The sequence below is a fragment of the Anas acuta genome, chromosome 2 (assembly GCF_963932015.1).
Source record: "Anas acuta chromosome 2, bAnaAcu1.1, whole genome shotgun sequence".
Lineage (NCBI taxonomy): Eukaryota > Metazoa > Chordata > Aves > Anseriformes > Anatidae > Anas > Anas acuta.
The window spans coordinates 68,918,344-68,939,064 of record NC_088980.1 but is presented as its reverse complement, the minus strand read 5'-3'; the positions used below and the strand labels follow the sequence as shown (position 1 = coordinate 68,939,064).

At 44.0% G+C, this 20,721-nt stretch overlaps 1 protein-coding gene across 1 annotated transcript in view; it reads left to right on the top strand.

Moving 5' to 3' along the window:
- BMP6 (bone morphogenetic protein 6) overlaps positions 1-20,721 on the top strand; it is a 90,816-nt gene that overhangs the window by 67,205 nt on the left and 2,890 nt on the right. The window contains exons 3-6 of the mRNA XM_068670776.1: positions 9,838-9,986; positions 10,827-11,024; positions 18,905-18,981; positions 20,587-20,697. Of these exons, the coding sequence (XP_068526877.1) occupies positions 9,838-9,986; positions 10,827-11,024; positions 18,905-18,981; positions 20,587-20,697 (535 nt within the window). The remainder of the gene's footprint in view (positions 1-9,837; positions 9,987-10,826; positions 11,025-18,904; positions 18,982-20,586; positions 20,698-20,721) is intronic.

The window sequence follows — 20,721 nt, the reverse complement described above, 5'->3', positions numbered from 1 at the left end:
TGTAGTTCATTGCTAACCTCTGACTCATCCAGTCCCTCCAGACTCCCTTTTTGTTTCTTTTTCTTTTTTTATTTATTTATTTTTGCTGGTGGGAATGAGGGAGACGTTTGGCTAAAGGAACTCATGCTTCGGATGAGACTGCGGGACGTGTCACGCTGTCTGCGCAGAGAGGGGCAAAACACGGCTCATTGATTTTTGCAGCTGTAAAAAGGAGACGTCCCTTTTCACCCTTCGTACTTTTGCCCCAGAGGACTATTTCATGTATATACAGAATATAAAAGCACATATGAAAACATGCATTTGTGTATAAATATGTCCACATATAGGTATTTGTATGTATCTATATGTAAGAGTATATATATTAATATATATTGTCTTCTCTAGTAATTATTCTCTCTATATTAAAATTATATAGCTGTTAAAAGACAATTAATATCTTAGAAGCTGCTTACCACCCTTCAGCCTTCCCTTCAGTGTAAGTTCTGACTCTGCTGGATGCTGTTGCTGCTGTAGATTCAAACATACATGTACAGCACGGCTAATACTAAAACATTGTATTTAGTTGTTCTCTAGTATCTTTTCATGGAGGAAAAAATATTGATTTTTTTTTTTTTCCTCAAATTCTTCTGGGATGCCTTAAGGAGCTGTATTCTTTGAGTAGTTTTTATTTTTGTCATCAGTTCACTTGCTTTTACTTTTGTCTCAGTGGATTAATTTGGAGCGTAATATTTTCCTTTCCTGTTGAAAATGGTAGAAGGTTAAAATCCAGAATAGCACTATTTTTTTTTGAAGAAACTTGATAAATATTTGTAAGGCTTCTGCTGCACTTTAGCAGACATCTAATGAGCCAGAAAAAAACAGCTGCCTTTGACTTAAAAAACAAAACAAACAAACAAAGTTCTGTCACACTTCCTTTAAAATAATCGCTTGAATAACAGCCTAATATTTCCTGACATTTGACAGCATTTTATTGCATAAAGAAGAGTCTGCACAGATCTCAAAGTCTAGCTCATGAGCTAGCAGGTAAAACATAAGGAGTTGAAGTAGCACCTTTCTTCATCTTGTTCTGTTAGGAAGTACTCCTTCTGGTCAGGAAAATTCATCTTTGAAGGCCACAGAAGATGTTTGTTCAGTCAACAGTGGCGATCACTATGTTAATCTTGGATTTTATGGGGGTTAACAGTTGTCTGCAACAGTTATTTGTAGCTAATAAAATATTTTCCAGTGCAAATAATTCTTGCAGGTGCAGCTGGAGTGCATGGGTTTTAACCAGCCCTTCCCAAAAGAAAGGCAGTGTGCACCTCCAAGGAAAAAATATATATAAATTAAAACAGCAACAACAACAACAACAAAAACAAACAACTGCCCATTCCTCTCAAAGAAATGAGTTTGGGAGTGCAGGAGATAAGTAATAAGGAAGATTTAGTAAACACAAATCATTGTCTTAATCTCACAGCATGGAAGTATCCCTGTGCTCTGATGAAGCATAATGAAGTGGCTTAATTCAGTATTACTCGAGCAAAAAAACGATCATCAGGGGAGTACGACTGTCAGTGTGTGAACCCATACAAGTATGGGTTCTGCTTAGCAGAATCACGCAGCATTACTGGTAATTCCCTAGGGCACAGTACAAACAAAACAAAACCTGAGACTTAAAATTTCTACCTTCTACTAAATTATCAAACCTATTTTTGACAGACAGCATAGATGAGACTAAAAACAAGGATTATACAGGGCCATTTGAGACTGTCTCCCAGGTAGGGGTGTACACAAAGAGTGGATGATCAGAGATCAAAGCTTATTGAAACAGCAGGAAACCTTCAGGGAGCCACTCGGCACTCTCTGTGTTAAAAGCAATCAGAAATATGGAAGCGATACTCGTGAGTCTCCAGGCAATGAAACACATATTGAGGACAGTGTGGTTTAAGAACATTCTCTCTTCAAAAAGAAAACATTTTTAATACTGACTCACTTGTGTCAGTAATATTTTCATCTCTCCATTCCTTCCACCCTTTCGTAAGGTCAAAAAACATAGTGCCTAGAAACTAAACTTTTGTTTTATAACCAAGCCACAGCTAGCGGCCACGTTCTGTCATAACACAAACTGTTGGAGATGCCAGTGGGATGCGGAGAAGAGATTAATGAAACCTTCAGGACAGGCCAGCGTGGGTTTCTGACAGCATGGAGCACGTGTGAAGCAGCGCTGGGGTGGCCTCTGGTTTGCTGTGGGTGGGATGGATTCGGGCATTCAGATGGGCTGTGGTGGCTGATGGTGGGAGTCAGAATGGGTGATGATGTGTCCACCCAGTGCTGCTGCCCATCAGAGACCAGGCTGTCTGAAGGCTGGTGTGGATTTTTTCTTATTATTATTATTTTTTTTTCTTTATCAGTATGTGTCAGAAGCAGGGATGTCAGCCAAAGCACCAGTTTAGGAGCACAAGTGGTGCTAGCTTTTCGGTGCTTGTCCCACCATGGGCACAGCTGTGGGGACATTGTGTTTGGGCAGGAGGGAGCTATGCTCTCCTCCCTATGGTGATACAGGTGCACAGCTACATGTAGGCTTGTTTCTGAGGTGAAGCACCAGTTTTGGGGGAGACCAGCAAAGCCCTCTGTGACTTCTGATACCTTTTGGGTGTGGATTGCCGTGTAAGCTAAACCTTTGCAAGGGAAAGGAGGAAATGAGTTTGTCTCTGGAAACAGATCATTAATTTCTTTCTCGAAGCTTCCTCACTCTCACCCAGCGAGGTGTCAGGTCAGGAGTGAGGAGGAAAGGCAGTTTGTGGCTGATCAAAGATGTTAGTCCTTGGTTTGGATCATCAGTGTGTTTTCAAGTGTAAATATCCTGTTAATGCAGACCTCAAAACACTCCCACACTGTCCAAACAACTGATCTATGAAAAACACAGCGGCCTGTGCTAGTGATCAAAGGAAGATACGGTACCTTAATGGTCAAAGTTTATTAAACAGTTTCATTTGCACCTGGAATGAAAAGTGAGGACTGGAGAAAGATTCCTCCTATGTGATAAAACACATGTGGGCATCAGCGTGCCCTCCCAAGCCACCATCTAAGGACCGTGCTCCTCTGCTGAGCACAGCTGCTCAAGAGTTAAGGCTGTCATCGTTTTTTTAGCTGCCAGTTACAGTGGTAATAAAGTCTTCCTCTTTGCAACAGGATATTTATACAAATACGATCCGAGCTTCTAATCTAAAGGGCAAATTGATTTGCCGGCAGTGTTTATAGCTTAGAAAATAAATATCTGTCCTCAACTGGATTTTGGACTGGGTTGTGTAACACAAATGACAAAGCTAGCATCAATCTGTTTCAAGTTAGGGTCAGGTTTGTATATAGTGTGCATATATTTGTATATGATAGAGCTGTTTCCATGATGCTATAGAGAAGTGTCTGTCAGCATTTCAGTTCAACTCCCACCAAGCGTATGTGATTTGTTGTGTTTTAGGGTGGTTGTTTTTAGTAGTTTAAAAGTCAAAGTTATTCTGGATGAGACTTACCGGTTCCATAACCAGCTGGCTTTTTCTACCAAAACTAAAGAATGCTATATAAATAACTGCCTTCTTTCTTCTCTTAAAGATAAATACTTCCCATTTACACTCTCCTCCATCTTCATGGCTCAAATTGCATTTAAATGCTGAGGTGTGGTACTTTTAATTATCACTACAACTAGAACGTCCCTTGGTGTCCTTATATCCTAATCAAGGAAATGAGAAATATGTGTCCTATCCTGACTTTGGACTATTTTTTTTTCTTTTTTACTGTTCCTGTTGGTGAAATGTTCATTCCCTAAAGCTGTGAAGCTCACAACCTTGAGCTGGGTGTGGAGAGACACCTTTGTACTCAAATATCAGTGTTGGCTTTGCTGGGGCTTATCACGGATGTGTAGGCTGAGCTTCCCCCAGCCTTGATGTGGGGGAACCATGTCCTCCATCTCTAGGCTCTCACTTTCCACTCTGCCAGATGCAGCCTTAAAACAGGACAGCTTTTTCAACACGGGAGTTTTTAATCAGATGGAGCACTGGTTGTGTGAGCAGTATGAAGACAAGCTTACCTACCTCTCCATTCTGGTGTGTCCCTGTGCTCCATTTTATGCTTTTTCCTGCAAATTAGTTCCCAGTTGCTGGTTTCCTATTCCATCTTGGAAGTAGCTTCATTTGCAGGCTGACAGTGCCTAGTATTTCTTTCCTTATTTCTAATGAATTCTTATAGGACGTGCATATCTCTTCCCCTGGCCCAGAGATGGTATAGATTCTTCAAGACAGTTAAACTGAGTTTTTTTTTTCTTTTCCCTAAAATGATAGAGCTTTCCATGGCAGCTCATTGCAGGTGCTGGCATTCCTTTGCCTGAAGCTCTGTGTATGAATGGGTGCTGATGGATGAGATTTTCCACGGTGCTTTTAACTCTCTGCAGTAATGGTCATTTAGACATACTAAGTTGTTAAGGTTTTATGTATTATCTGTTGACAGTATTTTATTCTACGTAAGCTCTATATACCATATGTTCTACAAGCAATAAACATTAAAAAAATCACAGTAGGACTTACATCTCTTGAAAGGTGGTGGATCCAAAGTTTTTAAAAGGCTGTGATGATTTCAAGGTTTTATCTACAAGAAGCTTCATTCAACTCAGTAAGGCTGCATCTGTTGTGAGTACAGTTATTTGTCATTAGTTGATGATAAGAGCAAATCATCTTGGTAGCTTGCTATGTACAGAATAATTTTTATACAAGGTCAGTATCTGTTCAAGCTAAAGACTCTGATCCAGTGTACACAGAAGAGTATTTAGAAAGTGTGTTAATTAAAATGTAAATCCCACACACTTCTGTTCAAAATTCCCTTTTGAGAAACTGCTGTTAGGCAGTCTAGACTATTATGTCAACTTGTCTTTGAAGAAAAGTAAACAAAAAGGTTCAGCTGAGGAAAGTTTTAGAGACTTAGAGTAATTAATGCTTTGGTAAATGGCTGTTGATGCGTAACAATCCTTTAAACACCTGGGTAATTGCAAGCTTTGAAGTTGGGCCAAAAACGTTGTTCTGAGCTCTGTAATTAAAATAAGAGGCCTTTAACTTGGTCATTTTGAAGGTGAGAGTTCTGTTTATTCTCACTGTCTCCCTGTAAGACTTCTGCCCGATCAGGGAAAAAAGGCCAGGGAGGGTGGGAAACTAAAAAACCTAGCTCAACATATGCTTCTTTAAATTCAGCTTTTTATAGCTTTGGTGTTTTTCCTGTAGCAAAGTTCCATGTTGTAATGTGTACCCAGAACAGAGAAATTATTTTAATGCAAACATTTCACTAAGTATAGCAACTGAGATTAACCACTTGACCTGGCTACTAATTTGAATAAATTCTAATCTAATTAGTATTCAATTAAAGTGAATTAACACCCAGAAACATTTTGTTGAAAGGTTTACACAGAGGTTTCAGTTAACAAAATATTTATCTTGGGGGGGACAGGGAGGAACTGGAGTTAAACGCAAGCTGTTTCTCCTATAAATGCCTGGAGTACATGATTGGGATGCCGGTGTTAAGAATAGTAGTTGTATTTGATATTTATATCTGACAAATCATATTGCTCTCTGGGGACGCTGGAGCTAAATACTGCCTTCTGAATCACACAGGCCACATTTCTCCGGTAAATTGTGTACTTCTTTCTGTTTATTGCAGCCACTTGTGATTGCTCTGTTGACCTTAGCTTCCCAGTCCTCCTCCAGAATCCTCTGAAGGCCATGGAAAGACTTCCATTTCTTTCTTGGGATTTGAGACCATACTGCATGGCCATGATCCAGAGCAGAGAGCTCCAGGTTTGAGTTAGGAATCCCTAATTTGTATCTTCCCACTTAATGTCCGCTCTTGTCTCAGGAGAGTTTTTTAGCTCATTGCCTCAGTTTCTCCCACACACTAGTTTTCCTTTAATAATATATGTTATGCCTGCAACACACTTATTATGCAAGTCATTAATTAAACTCATTCAGGTTAGGCATGCTGAAAATAAAGGTGAGATGGTCGAGCATTGTAGTAACAGTGAGATATAAAAACAGTTGTTATATAATATTGTATACCAAACTATCTCCTCTCGGTTAAGCTGCTGGCACCAGATTTTTATTTTTTTTTATATATATATCCAGCAACACCCTTTGGCTTGCAGGAGCTCCCTGCTCATCTGCTGTGTGTGCTTCAACTTTTGCAATGTGTAAGGTCATAGAGTCTGGACCTGGAAAGCAAAGACAGAGGACAAAAAATGGTCCCTGTCAAAATCAGCCTGCAATCCAGCATCAGGAGTGGGAGTAAGGCTAGGCAGCAGCTTTAGCTCTCATGCTTCCATCTGTATTTTGCAGTCTAATGGGAGAAGAGTGTAATAGATATTTTTTTCCATGATCTTCAGGAAGCAGGACTGAAGGAAAAAAAAAAAAAAAGTCAAGCAAATTCAGTTAGGTGGCTGCATTTGCTCCTGAACGTAATGGGGCAAGACTGGAAGTGTGGGATTCACATCTCTGATGCCTGTCACTGCATTTGTTGACAGCTGTGTTGCCACAAATGGTAGCAGTAGCAGGTTATCCCCTCTGTGAGCAATCCCTGCTGGACGGTGCCAGCAGTTTCCCAGATATTTCTAAAAGTGGAGAAATGCTGGCTCAGGAATAACAGACCTGATTCATGGAGTACATAGTGGTCTCAGGTACTTTCTACTCCTTTTTCTCTGCAGACTTTGCTTTTTTCCGGAGTCTATTCACCTGGTCCTTGTGTGTCAACATGTCCCCCACCATCACAGCAAGGCCTTCACCCTTCCCCATCTGGTTGGATGTAATATCCCTTCCACCTAGCCTGGGAGACCTCTTAGTCTCTGTTCAAGCATCAGACACCATATACTTTGTTGTCAGGAGCAGCATGGACATTTCTCTGCCCTGCAGCTCTAGGGAAAGGCAGGCTCTAAGTAAATTCATTTTTTTCCTTAATTTGGTCTTTGGAAATAGGTGATTTTTTATTTTATTTTTTAAAATCTTCATGCTGAAAACAAAACTAGTAATAAATGCTAGTAGTTACTAGATAATGTTGTGCAGCCTGGCAAGTTTCAGGTAACAAACATTAACTGAAAACAGACTTTAAGTATTAGGACATGTTACCTGTGAATGTTACAGATGTGACCTACAGTACTTGTGAGGTGAATCTGCATCATTGGCTTTATGCACTCAGACAAGTCAGAAGCCAGTTAAATAGAGAAGCTGATTGAAAATTAATTAACTCTTTTTTTTTTTTTCTTTTTTCTTCAAAGAGTTAACTGGATTGGAAAGCCTAGTTGTCACTTTTTCTGTTTTACAAAGGCATTTAAATCTGTCCAGAGCCAGTGTGAGATACTGGGCTAAGGTGAAGCACTCACATTTGGTAGCACTGTACCTTGGTCAGAGAGTTTGCTCATTATATTTGTGGAGAACGCTGAAATGGGGGAGACCCACTGGAAGACAAGTTTGTATTTTAAATAAACTAAGAGTGATGAAGGTCTAGTCTGGGGAAAAAAGTGTGATCTGATAGAAAGGAAAGTTACATTTGGGCACGACAAATCAGTGATGTAAATACACCTGAGGAAGTGATTGGGTATGTTGCAGTGCAGCAGCACAAATCTAGACATTACAGTGAATCACAAGGTGATCAAGAGTTAACAGTGAGTTTTGTGAAAAAGCCAAAATGCTATTCTGAGATGTATGAATAGAGGTACAGTCTCAGAAACACATGAAGATTCTTTCCATTGTACTCTGCATCGGTGAGATATTGATCCAACCTAGGTCTATAGAATAGCAGTGACAATAAAGTCTAAAAAATATGGCTTACAAGGAAACACTGAAGACTCAGTGATGCTTTAAGGAGGGGAGGCTGTTGTGTCATTTTAGTTAGATATTGTGGGTAATTATTTTTTTAAAACAAACAAACAAATAAAAAACTTCAAGTGAAATATATTCGACTTCCTGGGAAGATGGTGGAGTTCCAAAAACAGGAAAACTTGAAGATCAGGTCAGGCAAACATCTCTCAGGAGTGATGTGGATGTATCTGATCCTGCCTGGAGGTCAGAGGCAAGGGACTACGTCCTTGTGTTCCTTTCTGGCTTTACAGGTCTGTGTGCACAAAGTGCAAGGCAACGGGTATTAACAACTGAGCCTCCTCTTCAAATTTGTGCAGAGTTGACTAATTCTGTGTGCTTGAGTGTTCATGAAGGTGGATACAGAGTTTGCTCTCACAGAGTTCTCAGCAGCTCTGCAGCCAGACCTGTTTGGTTTGGGCGGACATAACGCTGAAGTTGCTCCAGTCTGGAGGCTTCAGTGGGACATTGTCTGAAGCAGACAAGTGCAAGGGAATGTGTGGCACCTAGAGAAGGGAAACCGGGCACGGGAAACCAAAAAGAAATCAATGTGAGGGGGTAGGTCAGAACAGCTTCTAGGAAAAACACTTTTCAGGTATAGACCATGTCAAGCACTGGAGAGGACCAATCTGTAAATCTCAGTCAGAGGTGGGGATGATCTAGCAGTTCATTTCTCTCTAAACCCAGAGAGGGGAAAAGTAGCCTCAGCTGCAGGTGCTGTTTCCAGCCTCCTGTAAGCAATGCCTCAGCTTAAATACCTGCCTGGGAAAGCCCAAATCTTTCAACCTTAAGGTTTCCAAAACATGTAGCAGCTGGCTAGCCCCAGCCACTTGCCGCTGTTTGAGGTGAAGGTCAGAGTTGTTTCTGAACCCTGTTACCGCTGGAGAAGCGATGGCAAAGACTCCTGTGGGAAAGGCTGCTGAGTCAACCACACAGCGTGCAGCTACCAGTGAGGCAGAGGAAAGCCTTCATGCTGTAAAAATAGCTACACTAGGAGCCCTAATATACTTAAGTGCTTATTTTTCCATGTGTGATCTCATGTAAACCAAGCTGCTGGGCAGTATGACATAGCAGTTGGCCAAAAATAAAGCGTAACTCCATCAAAACTTCTTTTTTTCTGAAGTTAACCTTTGATTAGTTGAAGAGACAGGTATCCCATTTTTCGTTTCCATTAAGTTATTTTCAGGAAAAAAAAAATCAACAGAGAGAGAGACAGGTGAAGTTGGGACTGATGCATGGTATCCACTTTTGTGATGCTGGTCATATGTTAAGGATAGAAATTGCAGCTCTTTTGCACATGAAAGTTATGCATTTAATACAGTGAGAAAATGTAAACAGGATTTCTCCGGATGCTTCTGCAGTTGATTTCATTGAACCGAATTTCAGTGTCCGTTTGATCCTGCAGAAAAGGCACAGACTTGATAGCACTTGAAGCTGAAGTCCATGAAGGAGATCCAGTACCAACATCCTTGGAACAACACTTTCTAATCCATGTTGCAAAATCTGAGTAAAATATCTTTAGGGACCATATGTCTTTAGGGTTCATTTTGCTTCAGTTTGATGTTTGGCCTGTTACTTGTTTGTTTTGTTTGTTTGTTTTTATTGTTATCAATTGTGGTAGATCTGTCTTGTGAAAGTTGGACTGAAACCACAAAAACCCTTTGACCAAAGTCATTGAATGCCTGGAAATGCTGGTAATTTGACCACTGTCCTGCCAGGGCTAGAATTACTCTCTTCAGGAAGAAGAGTGACTTATGAATCTCTTGCTGATAGAGAAACACCAAGACCTAAGGACTGAGATTCCTTTCCTACAGCCTAGAAAACAGTGGAAAAACCTTTGCGATCCTGAATTTCAAATGCAGAAGCACATGCATCTTGTGGAAAAACTCTGGTTACAAACAGGCAGATTTGGGGGGTTGATAGCCAGGGGAGAAAACCCCAGATATCACTGTCTTGTTATTGCTTTTTTCTTCTGCAGATCCTCTGACCTGTTTCTGCTGGACACACGGGCGGTGTGGGCCTCGGAGGAAGGATGGCTGGAGTTTGATGTCACTGCCACCAGTAACATGTGGGTGATGAACCCTCAGCACAACATGGGGCTCCAGCTGAGCGTGGTGACCCAGGACGGTAGGTCACGGGCCAGTTAACATGAGTAATCTCATGAGCCTCCTGGATGCTGTTTGGAAGTGGTGCTAACAGCGTCCAGATTTAATGTGGGTGGCTGTATTGATGGTACTTCACAGAGCACAGAAAATTTGAAAAGTGGAAAAGAAAATGAGAGAATGTAAGACGGTATGAAGTTGAGTGTTGCAGGATAAGCAGTAGGGAAGGAGAAGATCTAAGTGAGCAGATGGCAACTAAAGACAATGATGACATTTTCCTTCTGTGGGAATTGGCCTCCAACCTTATATTTTCTTCTTATCACTCCATCCTGGATTTTGGTACAACCGTGGGGTCAAATGAGACCAGAAGGACTGTTAACTGCTCTCCCTGAGGAAAATGCAGTGCCAGCCTCCACCTACCCAAATGTGCTGAGAGCCTATCTGTGTACTCCTGGCCAAAGCATCTCTTGCTTTCCCCAAAGGTCTCCTAGCTCCATCTCTGCTCCTTGTGTTTAAACAGCCACTGAGACAGCCACTGGCAGCTGCTTAAACAGTCCTGAGACATACAGTCATTGTGTTTTATATATCTATCTCTATACCTGTTTCATGCCTAAAATGGAGTAGAGATTTCATAGGGGGTACCAAAGAGCCAGATGCCATGGTGGAACTTCTTGTCCATGGTGGATGGGGTGCTGTTGTAAAAATGTCCACAGGTCATGGTGGCAGGAGGGGAGGGTTTAATGCTAAAAGAGAAACAGCATGATCAAGAAGAGAGGAAATCCTGTTTATTGGGATGCTGCAGCACTGGAAAGAGCAATCCAACTGTGTAGTTCCTCCAACAATCAATTTTCCGTTTGATTTGAAGGTTTCAGTGTAAATCCTAGAGAAGCAGGCCTTATAGGGCGAGATGGCCCTTATGACAAGCAGCCTTTCATGGTGGCCTTCTTCAAAGTGAGTGAAGTCCACGTCCGGACCACTAGGTCAGCAACAAGCAGACGCAGGCAGCAGAGTCGAAACCGCTCCACCCAGGCTCAGGATGTTTCCAGGGTGTCGACTGTCACAGGTAATCATGAAACACCCACTCTATCTGGGAGCTGGGGCCTCCTCTTGTGATGTTCCTGTTTGCACTGGTGTGGAAAAGCAAGAAGGGGGATGTGAGGTGGGGTGCCCCTCCTTGGGGGCACAGGTTGTATCTGTGATGGGATGGGAGTAGGAGTCTCATGGAAGTAATTTTACAGGAGTTTTCAAACCCAGGGTAGAATACAGACCCCTATGTGAAGTCACAGCCATGAAATTCAATATTTGCCTAGAATCACGCCATATGAAATGCTATATTTAAAAGATACCATTTCAGTGTACGCTGGGATCTATCATATTGCTCATACATGTTTCCAGCAGGGTCATCATTTGGTTTTCTTCGGAAAAACCCTTTTAGCACAGCATGAGATTTTTTTTCCCTTTGTGGGAACAATAGTGTAAACGGTGAGGTTCATTTCCAGGCATGCAAGCAGGCTTGCCTGTTTGCTGTGGAAAGATTGCATGTTGCTGTGTTGTACAAGCTTGCAAGTGCTGCTATGTGCTGGTGGGACAACCCTGAAATTTTGATGAAAATTGAGAAAGTCTTGCCTTGTGCATTTTGATCGCTTTGCAGCTGCTCTGTCCTACGTCACAGTGCTGCAGGCCTTCATTCATTGAGTACCTTCTTTCCTCTTAAACATTTCAGCCAATTCCTGGTTACTTGATTAATTTGCTTATGCTGCCCCCTTCTTTTCCAGTAGGATCCCTGCTTTTCCTGCATGTAGGCATGACTAAACCCCCAGGAAGAGAGGTGGTTTTGCTAGTCTTGTTGTTAGTTTTGTTGCGGGAAAATGAGCCAGTCTCACCAAAGCTTCACCAACCTGAACCTGTTGGCTCTGGCATGCTCGGGCAGCGGGCAGGCTGCACCACAGTGGTCATGCACATGCTGCTGGGTCATGTGTAGGACTGGCAGTGGTGCTGAGGCTTTTTTCTCTGAGACCAGCAGTAGAGCTGGGGAGCATGGGTAGGGAGGAAACATGGGGGAGCTGGTGTCCACATGGTCTAGTGAATGAGCAACCTTCCTGCCCAGAGCTGTGGGTACTGTTATTCGTGTAGGAGCTGGTAGCAGACTCAGGATATGCTCCAGCTTCACCTCCTTAGCTTTGCAGGCTTCTTCTTGCAAGATTTTACTACAATTAAATCAGGAGATGTGTTTCCAAGCTCCAGAGGGAGCAGATCCATTTGGCAAAAAGGGCCATTTTTATATTGCTGGTTTCTTGACTACAACAGGCATGAGATTATAAAATTATTTAAAAAAAAAAAGGGGGGGGGGGGGGGGGGGGAATAGCTGGCTGTTGTGTGATCATAAATGTGGTTTTTTTTTTTTGTTTTTTTTTTTTTTTTTTTTGGAGCTCTTCTCACTCAAAGACAGCTTTAATGTAAAACTTGGAATTTGGCAGTTCAGTAGTCAACAAGGCATAGTTGAGCCTCTGTGGATTTAAGGCAAGGAAAAGGAGAGGAATTTAAAGTTAAGATGTATGTTTGGTTGGTTTCTGTGTTTAGAAAAGAGAGACAGCATCAGCTTATTTTCCTTTCAAAGTGTTACTCTCTCAGAGTCTGTTCTCCTTAAGAAGTGGTTGATTTAATAGCCCAAGAGGCACTGACGACCCCACAGGGACAGCTCTATGGACCAGTGTGGGTTTTTAACATTAAAAAAATTGCAGGGATTTTTTTTCTTTTTTAGTTGGGTGGGTTCCTACATACATGCCCCACATGTACACAGCAGGACTGGGGAAGCTTTTGCCACAGTGCAATGTAGAATATGAACCCAGAGGTTACCCTGACAGCCACCTTCCTCCTGGGGGCACCCAGACACACTGGGACCTAAGGTGGGTACAGGACCACACATGGACCCCACCTGCTCAACTCCCCACCTGCATATCTTCCTCTTTCACTGTATCTTGCATCTTATCAGATTTTTTGTGCGTACTCTCCCAGCTGGGAGATTGGTGCAGTTTCTCTCATGGTGAGTCAGGCAGCTGGTTGGTGTTGGTGCTTTTTTTTGTGGATTGAACCATCCCTCCTCTATGTGAGCCCCTTTCCCAAATGATAATGTGATTTAGGTTGGGGTGCTGTGTTTAAAAAAGCCCTATTTACTCTCAAAGTATGGAAAGCATTTCAAGTCCTGCTGTTAGGAGCATTTGAAGTGTGCTGCTGGACTGGCACTAGATCTGGTGAGCCAGAGGGTTTTGTTAAAGCACGCTACTGCCTGCAGGACTGGGACCCTGCTGTGTCTCCTGTGATGTACAGTTCTTGTCCTGAAGTCAGTACCAAGTGCTCAGAGGCTAAGGTTATGGCTGTGGCATAAGAATGAAAATAGTCTGTATTTTTTCGCCAAGAATGCTCATTTCCCTGAATTATAAACACGTAATTATAACTGGCTTATATAAAGCAGAACTGAGTAACCCCCATGGTTATGAACTGCTTTGACATAGAGTCCTGCGTCAATGCATTCCTGGGGCCGAGCTCTGGTCTTCTGCAGAAGGAGGATGAGCAGGAAGAAAAGGAAGTATTTTTGGCCGTTAAGGCAGAAAATCACACGTCATCTCAGGCCCAGGGCACAGAGGCACAATGTGGGTGGGAGGAGAGTGCAGGTGTTTTTCTACAGTTGCCTCCAGCGTCTGGAGGCCATTGCCATGCCACGTCTACAGTGGGCTCAGCCCATGCTCTGGGTTGACTCTGTTGTTATCCTGAAGACCTGGGGAGTCTCCAACCCAACAGATGGTGATCCTTGAGCATCAGTGTTAGTGCTGTGTGATCAGCTCCTCCGTAGGTTACCTGAAAGCTGGTTTGTGTGTGTGGCCATCTCCTTGCCCAGTGGCACTAACCATCCTCTTCCACAAGTCATCCTTCATGCACATCCCACTCCATGCCTCATCCTTACTGAGAGGTTGTGGTGTAAACATCCAGCTTCTGGCTGCTCATGCTGCTCTGAGCAAGACTCACTTGCAGAGAGATCTTCACAAATTAGAGGGCTGGCCAATCACCAGTGCATGAAGTTTAACAACATCTGCACCTGGGAAAGGGTGCAGATGGTTATACGTATAGGCTGGGGGATGAGAGGCTAGAGAGCGGCCCTATGGAAATGGATCTGGGGGTTCTGGTTGATGACAAATTGAATGTGAGACGGCAGTGTGCCCTGGTAGCCATAAGGGCCAGCAATGTCCTGGGGTGCATCAAGCACAGCATGCCTAGCTGGTCAAGGGAAGGCATTGTCCCGTTCTGCTCTGGTGCAGTCTCACCTTGAGTACTGTGTACAGTTTTGGGCACCAGAGTATAAGAACAGTAACATTATTAGAGAGATTCCAAAGGAGGGCTACAGAGATTGTGAAGGGTCTAGAAGGGAAGACATATGAGGAGTGGCTGAGGTCCCTCGGTTTGCTCAGCCCAGAGCAGAGCAGGCTGAGGAGAGGCCTCATGGCGGCCTGCAGCTCCCTCACAAGGAGAGCGGAGGGGCAGGTGCTGAGCTCTGCTCTCTGGGGACAGCGACAGGACCTGAGGGAACGGCGTGGAGCTGGGACAGGGGAGGGTCAGGCTGGGGGTTAGGGGGAGGTTCTTCACCGAGAGGGTGGTCGGGCACTGGGACAGGCTTCCAAGGGAAGTGGTGACAGCACCAAGCCTGCTGGAGTTCAAGAAGTGTTGGACAGCACTCTCAGACACATGGTTTGATTTTTGGATAGTCCTGTGTGGAGATAGGAGTTGGTCTCGGAGTCTTGTGAGTCCCTTTTAACTTGGGATATCCTATGGTTCTGTGATTCACACAGTCCTGGAGGCCCCAAGATAAGATGAGAAGCAGAGGGGCTCTCAAGGTGACACGTCCATGCAGCGCTGTGTGTGCATGCCGCACTCCATTACCGGCATGCTACCCTGCGCATGTGGGAGCTCGATACCTCAAAGGGCAGTGCGTGCATACACTGAAGGCAAGTAAGGCCAATAAGGCCAAATGCTCTCACAGTGGCAGGGATCTTGTTAATAAACATCATTATCTCACATAAAATCTATTTAGTGGAGGTCTCAGATGTGGTGCAGCCAGCATTCCCATGTGCCATAACGTGCGTGTCCTCTCCAGCCCCGTATCTCCCTTTCTTCCCGCCCAGGCAGGCCACTTTCATGTGAAGTGGGCTGTTGTTAACTGTGTGATCGGTTTACACCAGCTTTATCTGGACAAATCACCAAAGTCAAACACCAAGAAGAAGGGGCTGGCCTCAGAGACCTCTGTCAGAGCTATTTGGGATGACAGAGGCAATTAATTACCCTGTGGAATTTGGTAAACTGGCACCTTGGGAGCAGTGAGGGTATTCTCAGGCGGATCAACCTCAGTAAATATTTATATCTTCTTTGCCAGCACTTAACGTGGGAGAGGTTATAAGAAATCTGAGGTTTGTGTGCAACTATCTGTAGGAGGAAGATCATTAGGGTCAGACTATGCTCTCTCCCCTTTCAGCAATGGAAATGCCAGTGTCCAGCCTTAAGAGAAACATCTGTGCCGGCAGAAAGGCAGGCTTGTGTCACGGTGCATCCTTGGTGAGGGCAGACAGCCTTTGGAGCAGGCACCCCTGGAGAGGAGCCGCCCTAGCTCTTCTGATGGAACTGCCCTGCCCTGGGGCTTATTTTTGAGTGCAGAAAAAGGGGTGTTCTTTTATTTATGTATTTATTGTAACCTGTTGCAAGTGCCAAGCTGGTATTCCCAAATATACCGAAGAGACAATTTGCTAAACCCACAGTGGGCCTGTAGGAAGTCCCAAAGCAGCCCCATGAACTCACAGGGATAGTGGATGTCTCTGGGAAACATCTTGCACTGAGGATGGCAATTTGGGCCATTGAGCACACTGGACTGGGGCAGCTGACACTGCTTTCCCGGGTCGAGATAATGTGTTGTGAAGGCTACCTTCAGTAGATCAGTGTGCTTGAGCTGTCAGGCAAAACCCCATTTTTTTCAGTGTCATAATTGAGAGTACATGGCTTTAGGGCATGTGCCAAGCCCCAAACCATAAGAAATGGATCATTGTGTATTGCTGCATTTTTTCCTCTATCTGTAAAAGCACTGCTTAGAGGTTTTTAAAGGTTTGTAGCATCCCTAAAGCTGGGCTAAAAGCAATTCCCCATGAATGCAGACAATGTTGCTTGCAAGTATTTGCCAGCTGTAATGCAAACTGGAAGACAAATCTGCAAACCCCTGGAGTGACAGACCTCGGGTGCTGTACATTCACCATGGAAGAGCTCCCCATTGTCAAGGTGGTCAGCGGATGGGAAGTGCAACATTGCAGTACTTTGTTTGGGAATCACTGACTGTTTGGAGCTTGACAGATGGATGTGGCACCACCATGAAGCTGAAAGATTTTGAAAGAAATCCTCAAGATGCAGTAAGAAAAAATATAACAAGTGGGAGAGAAGGGGTAAGGGTTATATGTGGGAGAGTGCAAATCCCAGGAAAAGGGATGTTCACTATGTTGACACTTAGGTAGGTGAGCTCTGTGTTTGGGCAAGTGAGAAGGCAGGACTGGCTGTGTCCACCTGGGATAGAGAGTAGCTGGCATGCAGTGCAAGGTATGAATTAGTTGACATTGAGGATTTTTAGGGGCAATTTTATGCAGAGTGAGAGGACACACTGAGAGAGGACACATTGTTCTGCTTGGTATAATTTGTTAAACAATTTTTTCCCCTCTGTTTTCTGGAACTTCTGATTGCTTGCGGCCTTCCTTCCCACTCCTGTTGTCTCTGCCTCCCTCACTTCGCCCCTTTCCCGTAGCTAATTAGGGTAAATTGTAGCTGTATTTGGGACATATCATAGTTCTGTGTCCTTTGTTATGAATAGATAAATGCCATCTAACCAGCCGCCATAACACCCTGTCAAGTACAGATGTTCTTTCCCTAGCAAACAGCATATTTCCCATAGAACAATGAAGTCATGTTTTCAGGGACTAAAATGAAAGCTTTTGACCACCAAAAATATCCTCTGCTCATTTCATTTCTCATTGTGAGAAATAATATCATTTAGAAACATCTCATGCTAGAAATTTCAGGGACTGAAAAGTTTCATCTGGAAAAAAACAAACAAACAAACAAACAAAAAACAACCCACACCCTGGTTTCTGCTGGGTATGTCTGGTTTGAAAGTGGAAAGCTTGAACAGAAAGGCCTTCCTCCGTCCTTGCTACCAGGCACTGCTGAAATAGTGTGTGTTTATGTGGCAGCAGCCTGTTAGCCAGCTCTGCTCACCTGGTTCGTGATTGAAGCAAAGCTATTGAAGGCCTGAAATGCAATCCTGAAAGTTTTAAACCCAAACTGCTTCTAAAAACAGCTCTCTAATCTTTGGTGGTTTGGAGACTAGGTTTGTTTTGAGGTGTACGTTTTTTTTTTCAGACCTCAGTGTTAACTGTACCCAGCTGTAACACTGGGCTGCCCTTAATGTCAGTTGGATGTGCTTTTAGTATTATATTTTTTCTTCTGAATAAATATTTGCATTTGTAGTTCCCAAACTTGGGGGGTGAGGGGGAAGAGAAGAAGAAGAAAAAGAAAGGCTTATTCAGAGCCAAGGAAAAAGTCACTAAAAATATTTTTCTATCCCAGCTGCCACACTTGTGGAAAGCTGCGCTGGGACCGTGCCCTTTCACGCAGCGTTAGGGGCGCCGGGGGGCTGCTTGGCTGGGGCAAGGCATCAGCATCCGTGTGTGGCATCCGCCTGCGTGCGGCAGCGTCTGGTGAAGCGCTGGGTGGAAACGCTGGGAGGCCTGGTCCAGCTCCAGGCTCTGCCTGCGGGACGAGCGCATCGGTGTCACTGTGTGCATGGGGAGCCGGGCTCCCACCATGCTTGACACCAGCTCTTTTGCTTCCCATCGTGGCTGTTGCTTTTTCTTTGCCCTCCCACATGCTCTTTGGCGTGAGGGTTGCCTCTCACTGTGGGGGAGATGCTCAGCCACCGCCTGTCCAGGCTGGATCTGGGCAGCCATCGGGGAGTGAAAGGCCCCTCTGTCACAGCTAAAGTCCTCCCTTCGCCGCGGTCCCAGGTGTTCGCATGCGAAGCCGCTTCTCTTTCCAAATATAGATGGGAAATTCCACTCACTGTTCAAAAGCTGCATTTTGTAGGGCTGTCGGAGCAGCTTCTGCACGGTCGAAACATCGCTGCGGTAAGGGTCAGGGCTTGGTACACCATGCTTCTCTGTATACAATGTTGGCATCAGGAAGCAAGTTAACGGTGAAAGCTTGTCAAATCCTGTGTCAACTGCAGATAAACGTGTTGCCAGAGAGGTTTGGTGGGCTCTGGGAAGGAGTTTTACAGAGTGTGGATGATACAGGTCTGAGAGCAGAGGTGCTACGTGGAGCCATGCTTGGGGTAGGCTTGGGGGAAGGCACAGACTGAGACAGGGCATGTGGCTTTGCTGGCTACAGGACATCAGAGCTGTGCAAGGATGTCTTCTAACGGGTACAGGGTGGCGAGGAGCCTCTGTGTTGCTCTTGGAAACTCTGTGCATTTTGAGCGTATCCCCTGGGGCAGCGCACACTGGAACCGTGAGCATGCAGCAGGGATGTGGCACGTGCGGAGCTGAAGTAGCAGAGATTTATTTTTAAGAAATGATTTTAGGGGAGGTGTTTTCTGAGCACTGCTTGTCAGGTTTTTAAGGGAGACTGAAGGAGTTGTAACGGAGTCACTGTTACTTGGGTGCCGCTATTCCCACAGGCATCTTAAAAACTTCAGGCCTGCTTTGGATGTCCCTCAACACCCCTCTCCTCTGGGCTGCTGATGGGAGCATGCTGTTCCTTGCTGCTGAGCCCGCAGTGCGCACATCTGCCCAGCTGTGTGTTCCAGACTGTTTTACCTCCTAAATTCCTGTTTTGTTCTTTTTTTATTTTATTTTATTTTAACAGATTACAACAGCAGTGACTTAAAAACAGCGTGCAGGAAGCATGAACTTTACGTGAGCTTCCAAGACTTGGGATGGCAGGTGTGTGATGTTTCTCTCTGGGTAAACCAGACATTTTGTTATGAAATGTTATCTAAACAGTGTCATGGTAATTCCACTCGAGGCTGCCATTATGCTTTAAAACGTCCCTTGTGCCTCCCCATTAAAACCAGTCATAGTGAAGGGCAAATAAATATTGATAGCTGCGATATTTGATAGAATCCAGAGGAAGTTTGATACTTTATAAGATTCAAATACCTGGTCGTTCTCTGTCACTCACGGGAGTCACAGCAAGGGCTCCTATCTGTGCGCTTCTAATGATGAGGAAAAAATGGTTTAAGTACTAGTTTTAATGAAATCAAGTTTTTCTAGAGATCAGCTTTGTTTTAACCTGTGCCCCCAAGGGGGCTAGCACTGACTGTAGTAGTTAGACCAAAGATTGGTTTTAGTTGTAATGCTGCAGGGCTAGAGGGGTCCTTAGGGCAACTTATTTAGGGCCAAGCCAGTGTCATTTATTGTCACGTTTCACTGAATGTCCTTTTTTTTTTTTTCCAATCAACACTTTGTGTGTGTGTGTAGAGCTAGCAAAGTCACACCACCCCACGCCCTTTGCAGTGCTTCCCGTATACCACATTAAACCACAAATGTATTTACATAGCCAGTACTTGCTTCTGTATCAAAAGAGTGACTGTTTTATGAAGAGCAGCTCTCTTACCCAGGAGCAAATTATGGGTGAGCAAGTAAAACGAAGGGGTGATAAACGAAGGGGTGGTGAGCTGTAAAAGGAAGGGGTAGTTTTGATAAGCCCAAGAATCCTCACGTCAGCAATCACACAGCAGACTTAGTAAAGCTGTGGTAACATTTGCTGGCTGCCTAGTTACTGCTATAGCAAAACTCATGCTACCACAGGTACGTAGTGTCAGGTAAAGGAGAAATACTCTAAGACTCTTAAGAAGAGCACCAATGAGTGCTTCATCCTGTAGGGTGATAGCAGAGCCTGATACTGATGGAAGAAAAATGTTTCTTGTTAACTGATGATGGCTCTTTAAAATCACCTTTCTGCACTATTAGCACACAGGCCAATTTCTTTTTCTGTTTTAATTTACTTTTGGCTCTTTTGTACCAGCAGGAGAAAAATCTGTAAATTCTTTGCGTTATCTGTATGGCAAAGCATCCCCTCCTTTCACAGCTTTCTGCTTATTGCCAAGGGGTCCCCTGCCACCTGCCGCTCAGGCAGGCTGTCCTTCCCCTCGTGTGGGAGTGAAGTTAGATGAAACTTCCTACACTGACCCTAGGAAAGGTAGTTCAGCCAGCAGGCCTAACCTGCAGGAAATGTTGGAACGTGAAGGCATCCAAACCACAATCCTCACAAGGCACCACAGCAGCAGCTTTAGAAATAAAACTGTTTTAGTTTGTGGCAGTTAAGCTGTGCGTAGCAATGCACCATTCTTTGGACATTAAAATCAGTGTGTCCATGGAAAAGTCACAGCTTACTAAAAAAAAAAAAAAAAACTTTCAGTGAAAACACATTTTCACCCTCAAGACAAAGTTAGTGGAAAATTTTCAGCTGCTCTTAATTGCATCCAGTTGTCTGTAGAAGCTGGCAACTTTTTAATTTCAATCAAGTTCTGTTTGTTTCCTAAAAAGGACTGGATAATAGCTCCAAAGGGCTATGCAGCCAACTACTGTGATGGGGAGTGCTCATTTCCACTCAACGCACATATGAATGCAACCAATCATGCCATCGTACAGACTCTGGTAAGTCTTCAGAAAGATCTGTCC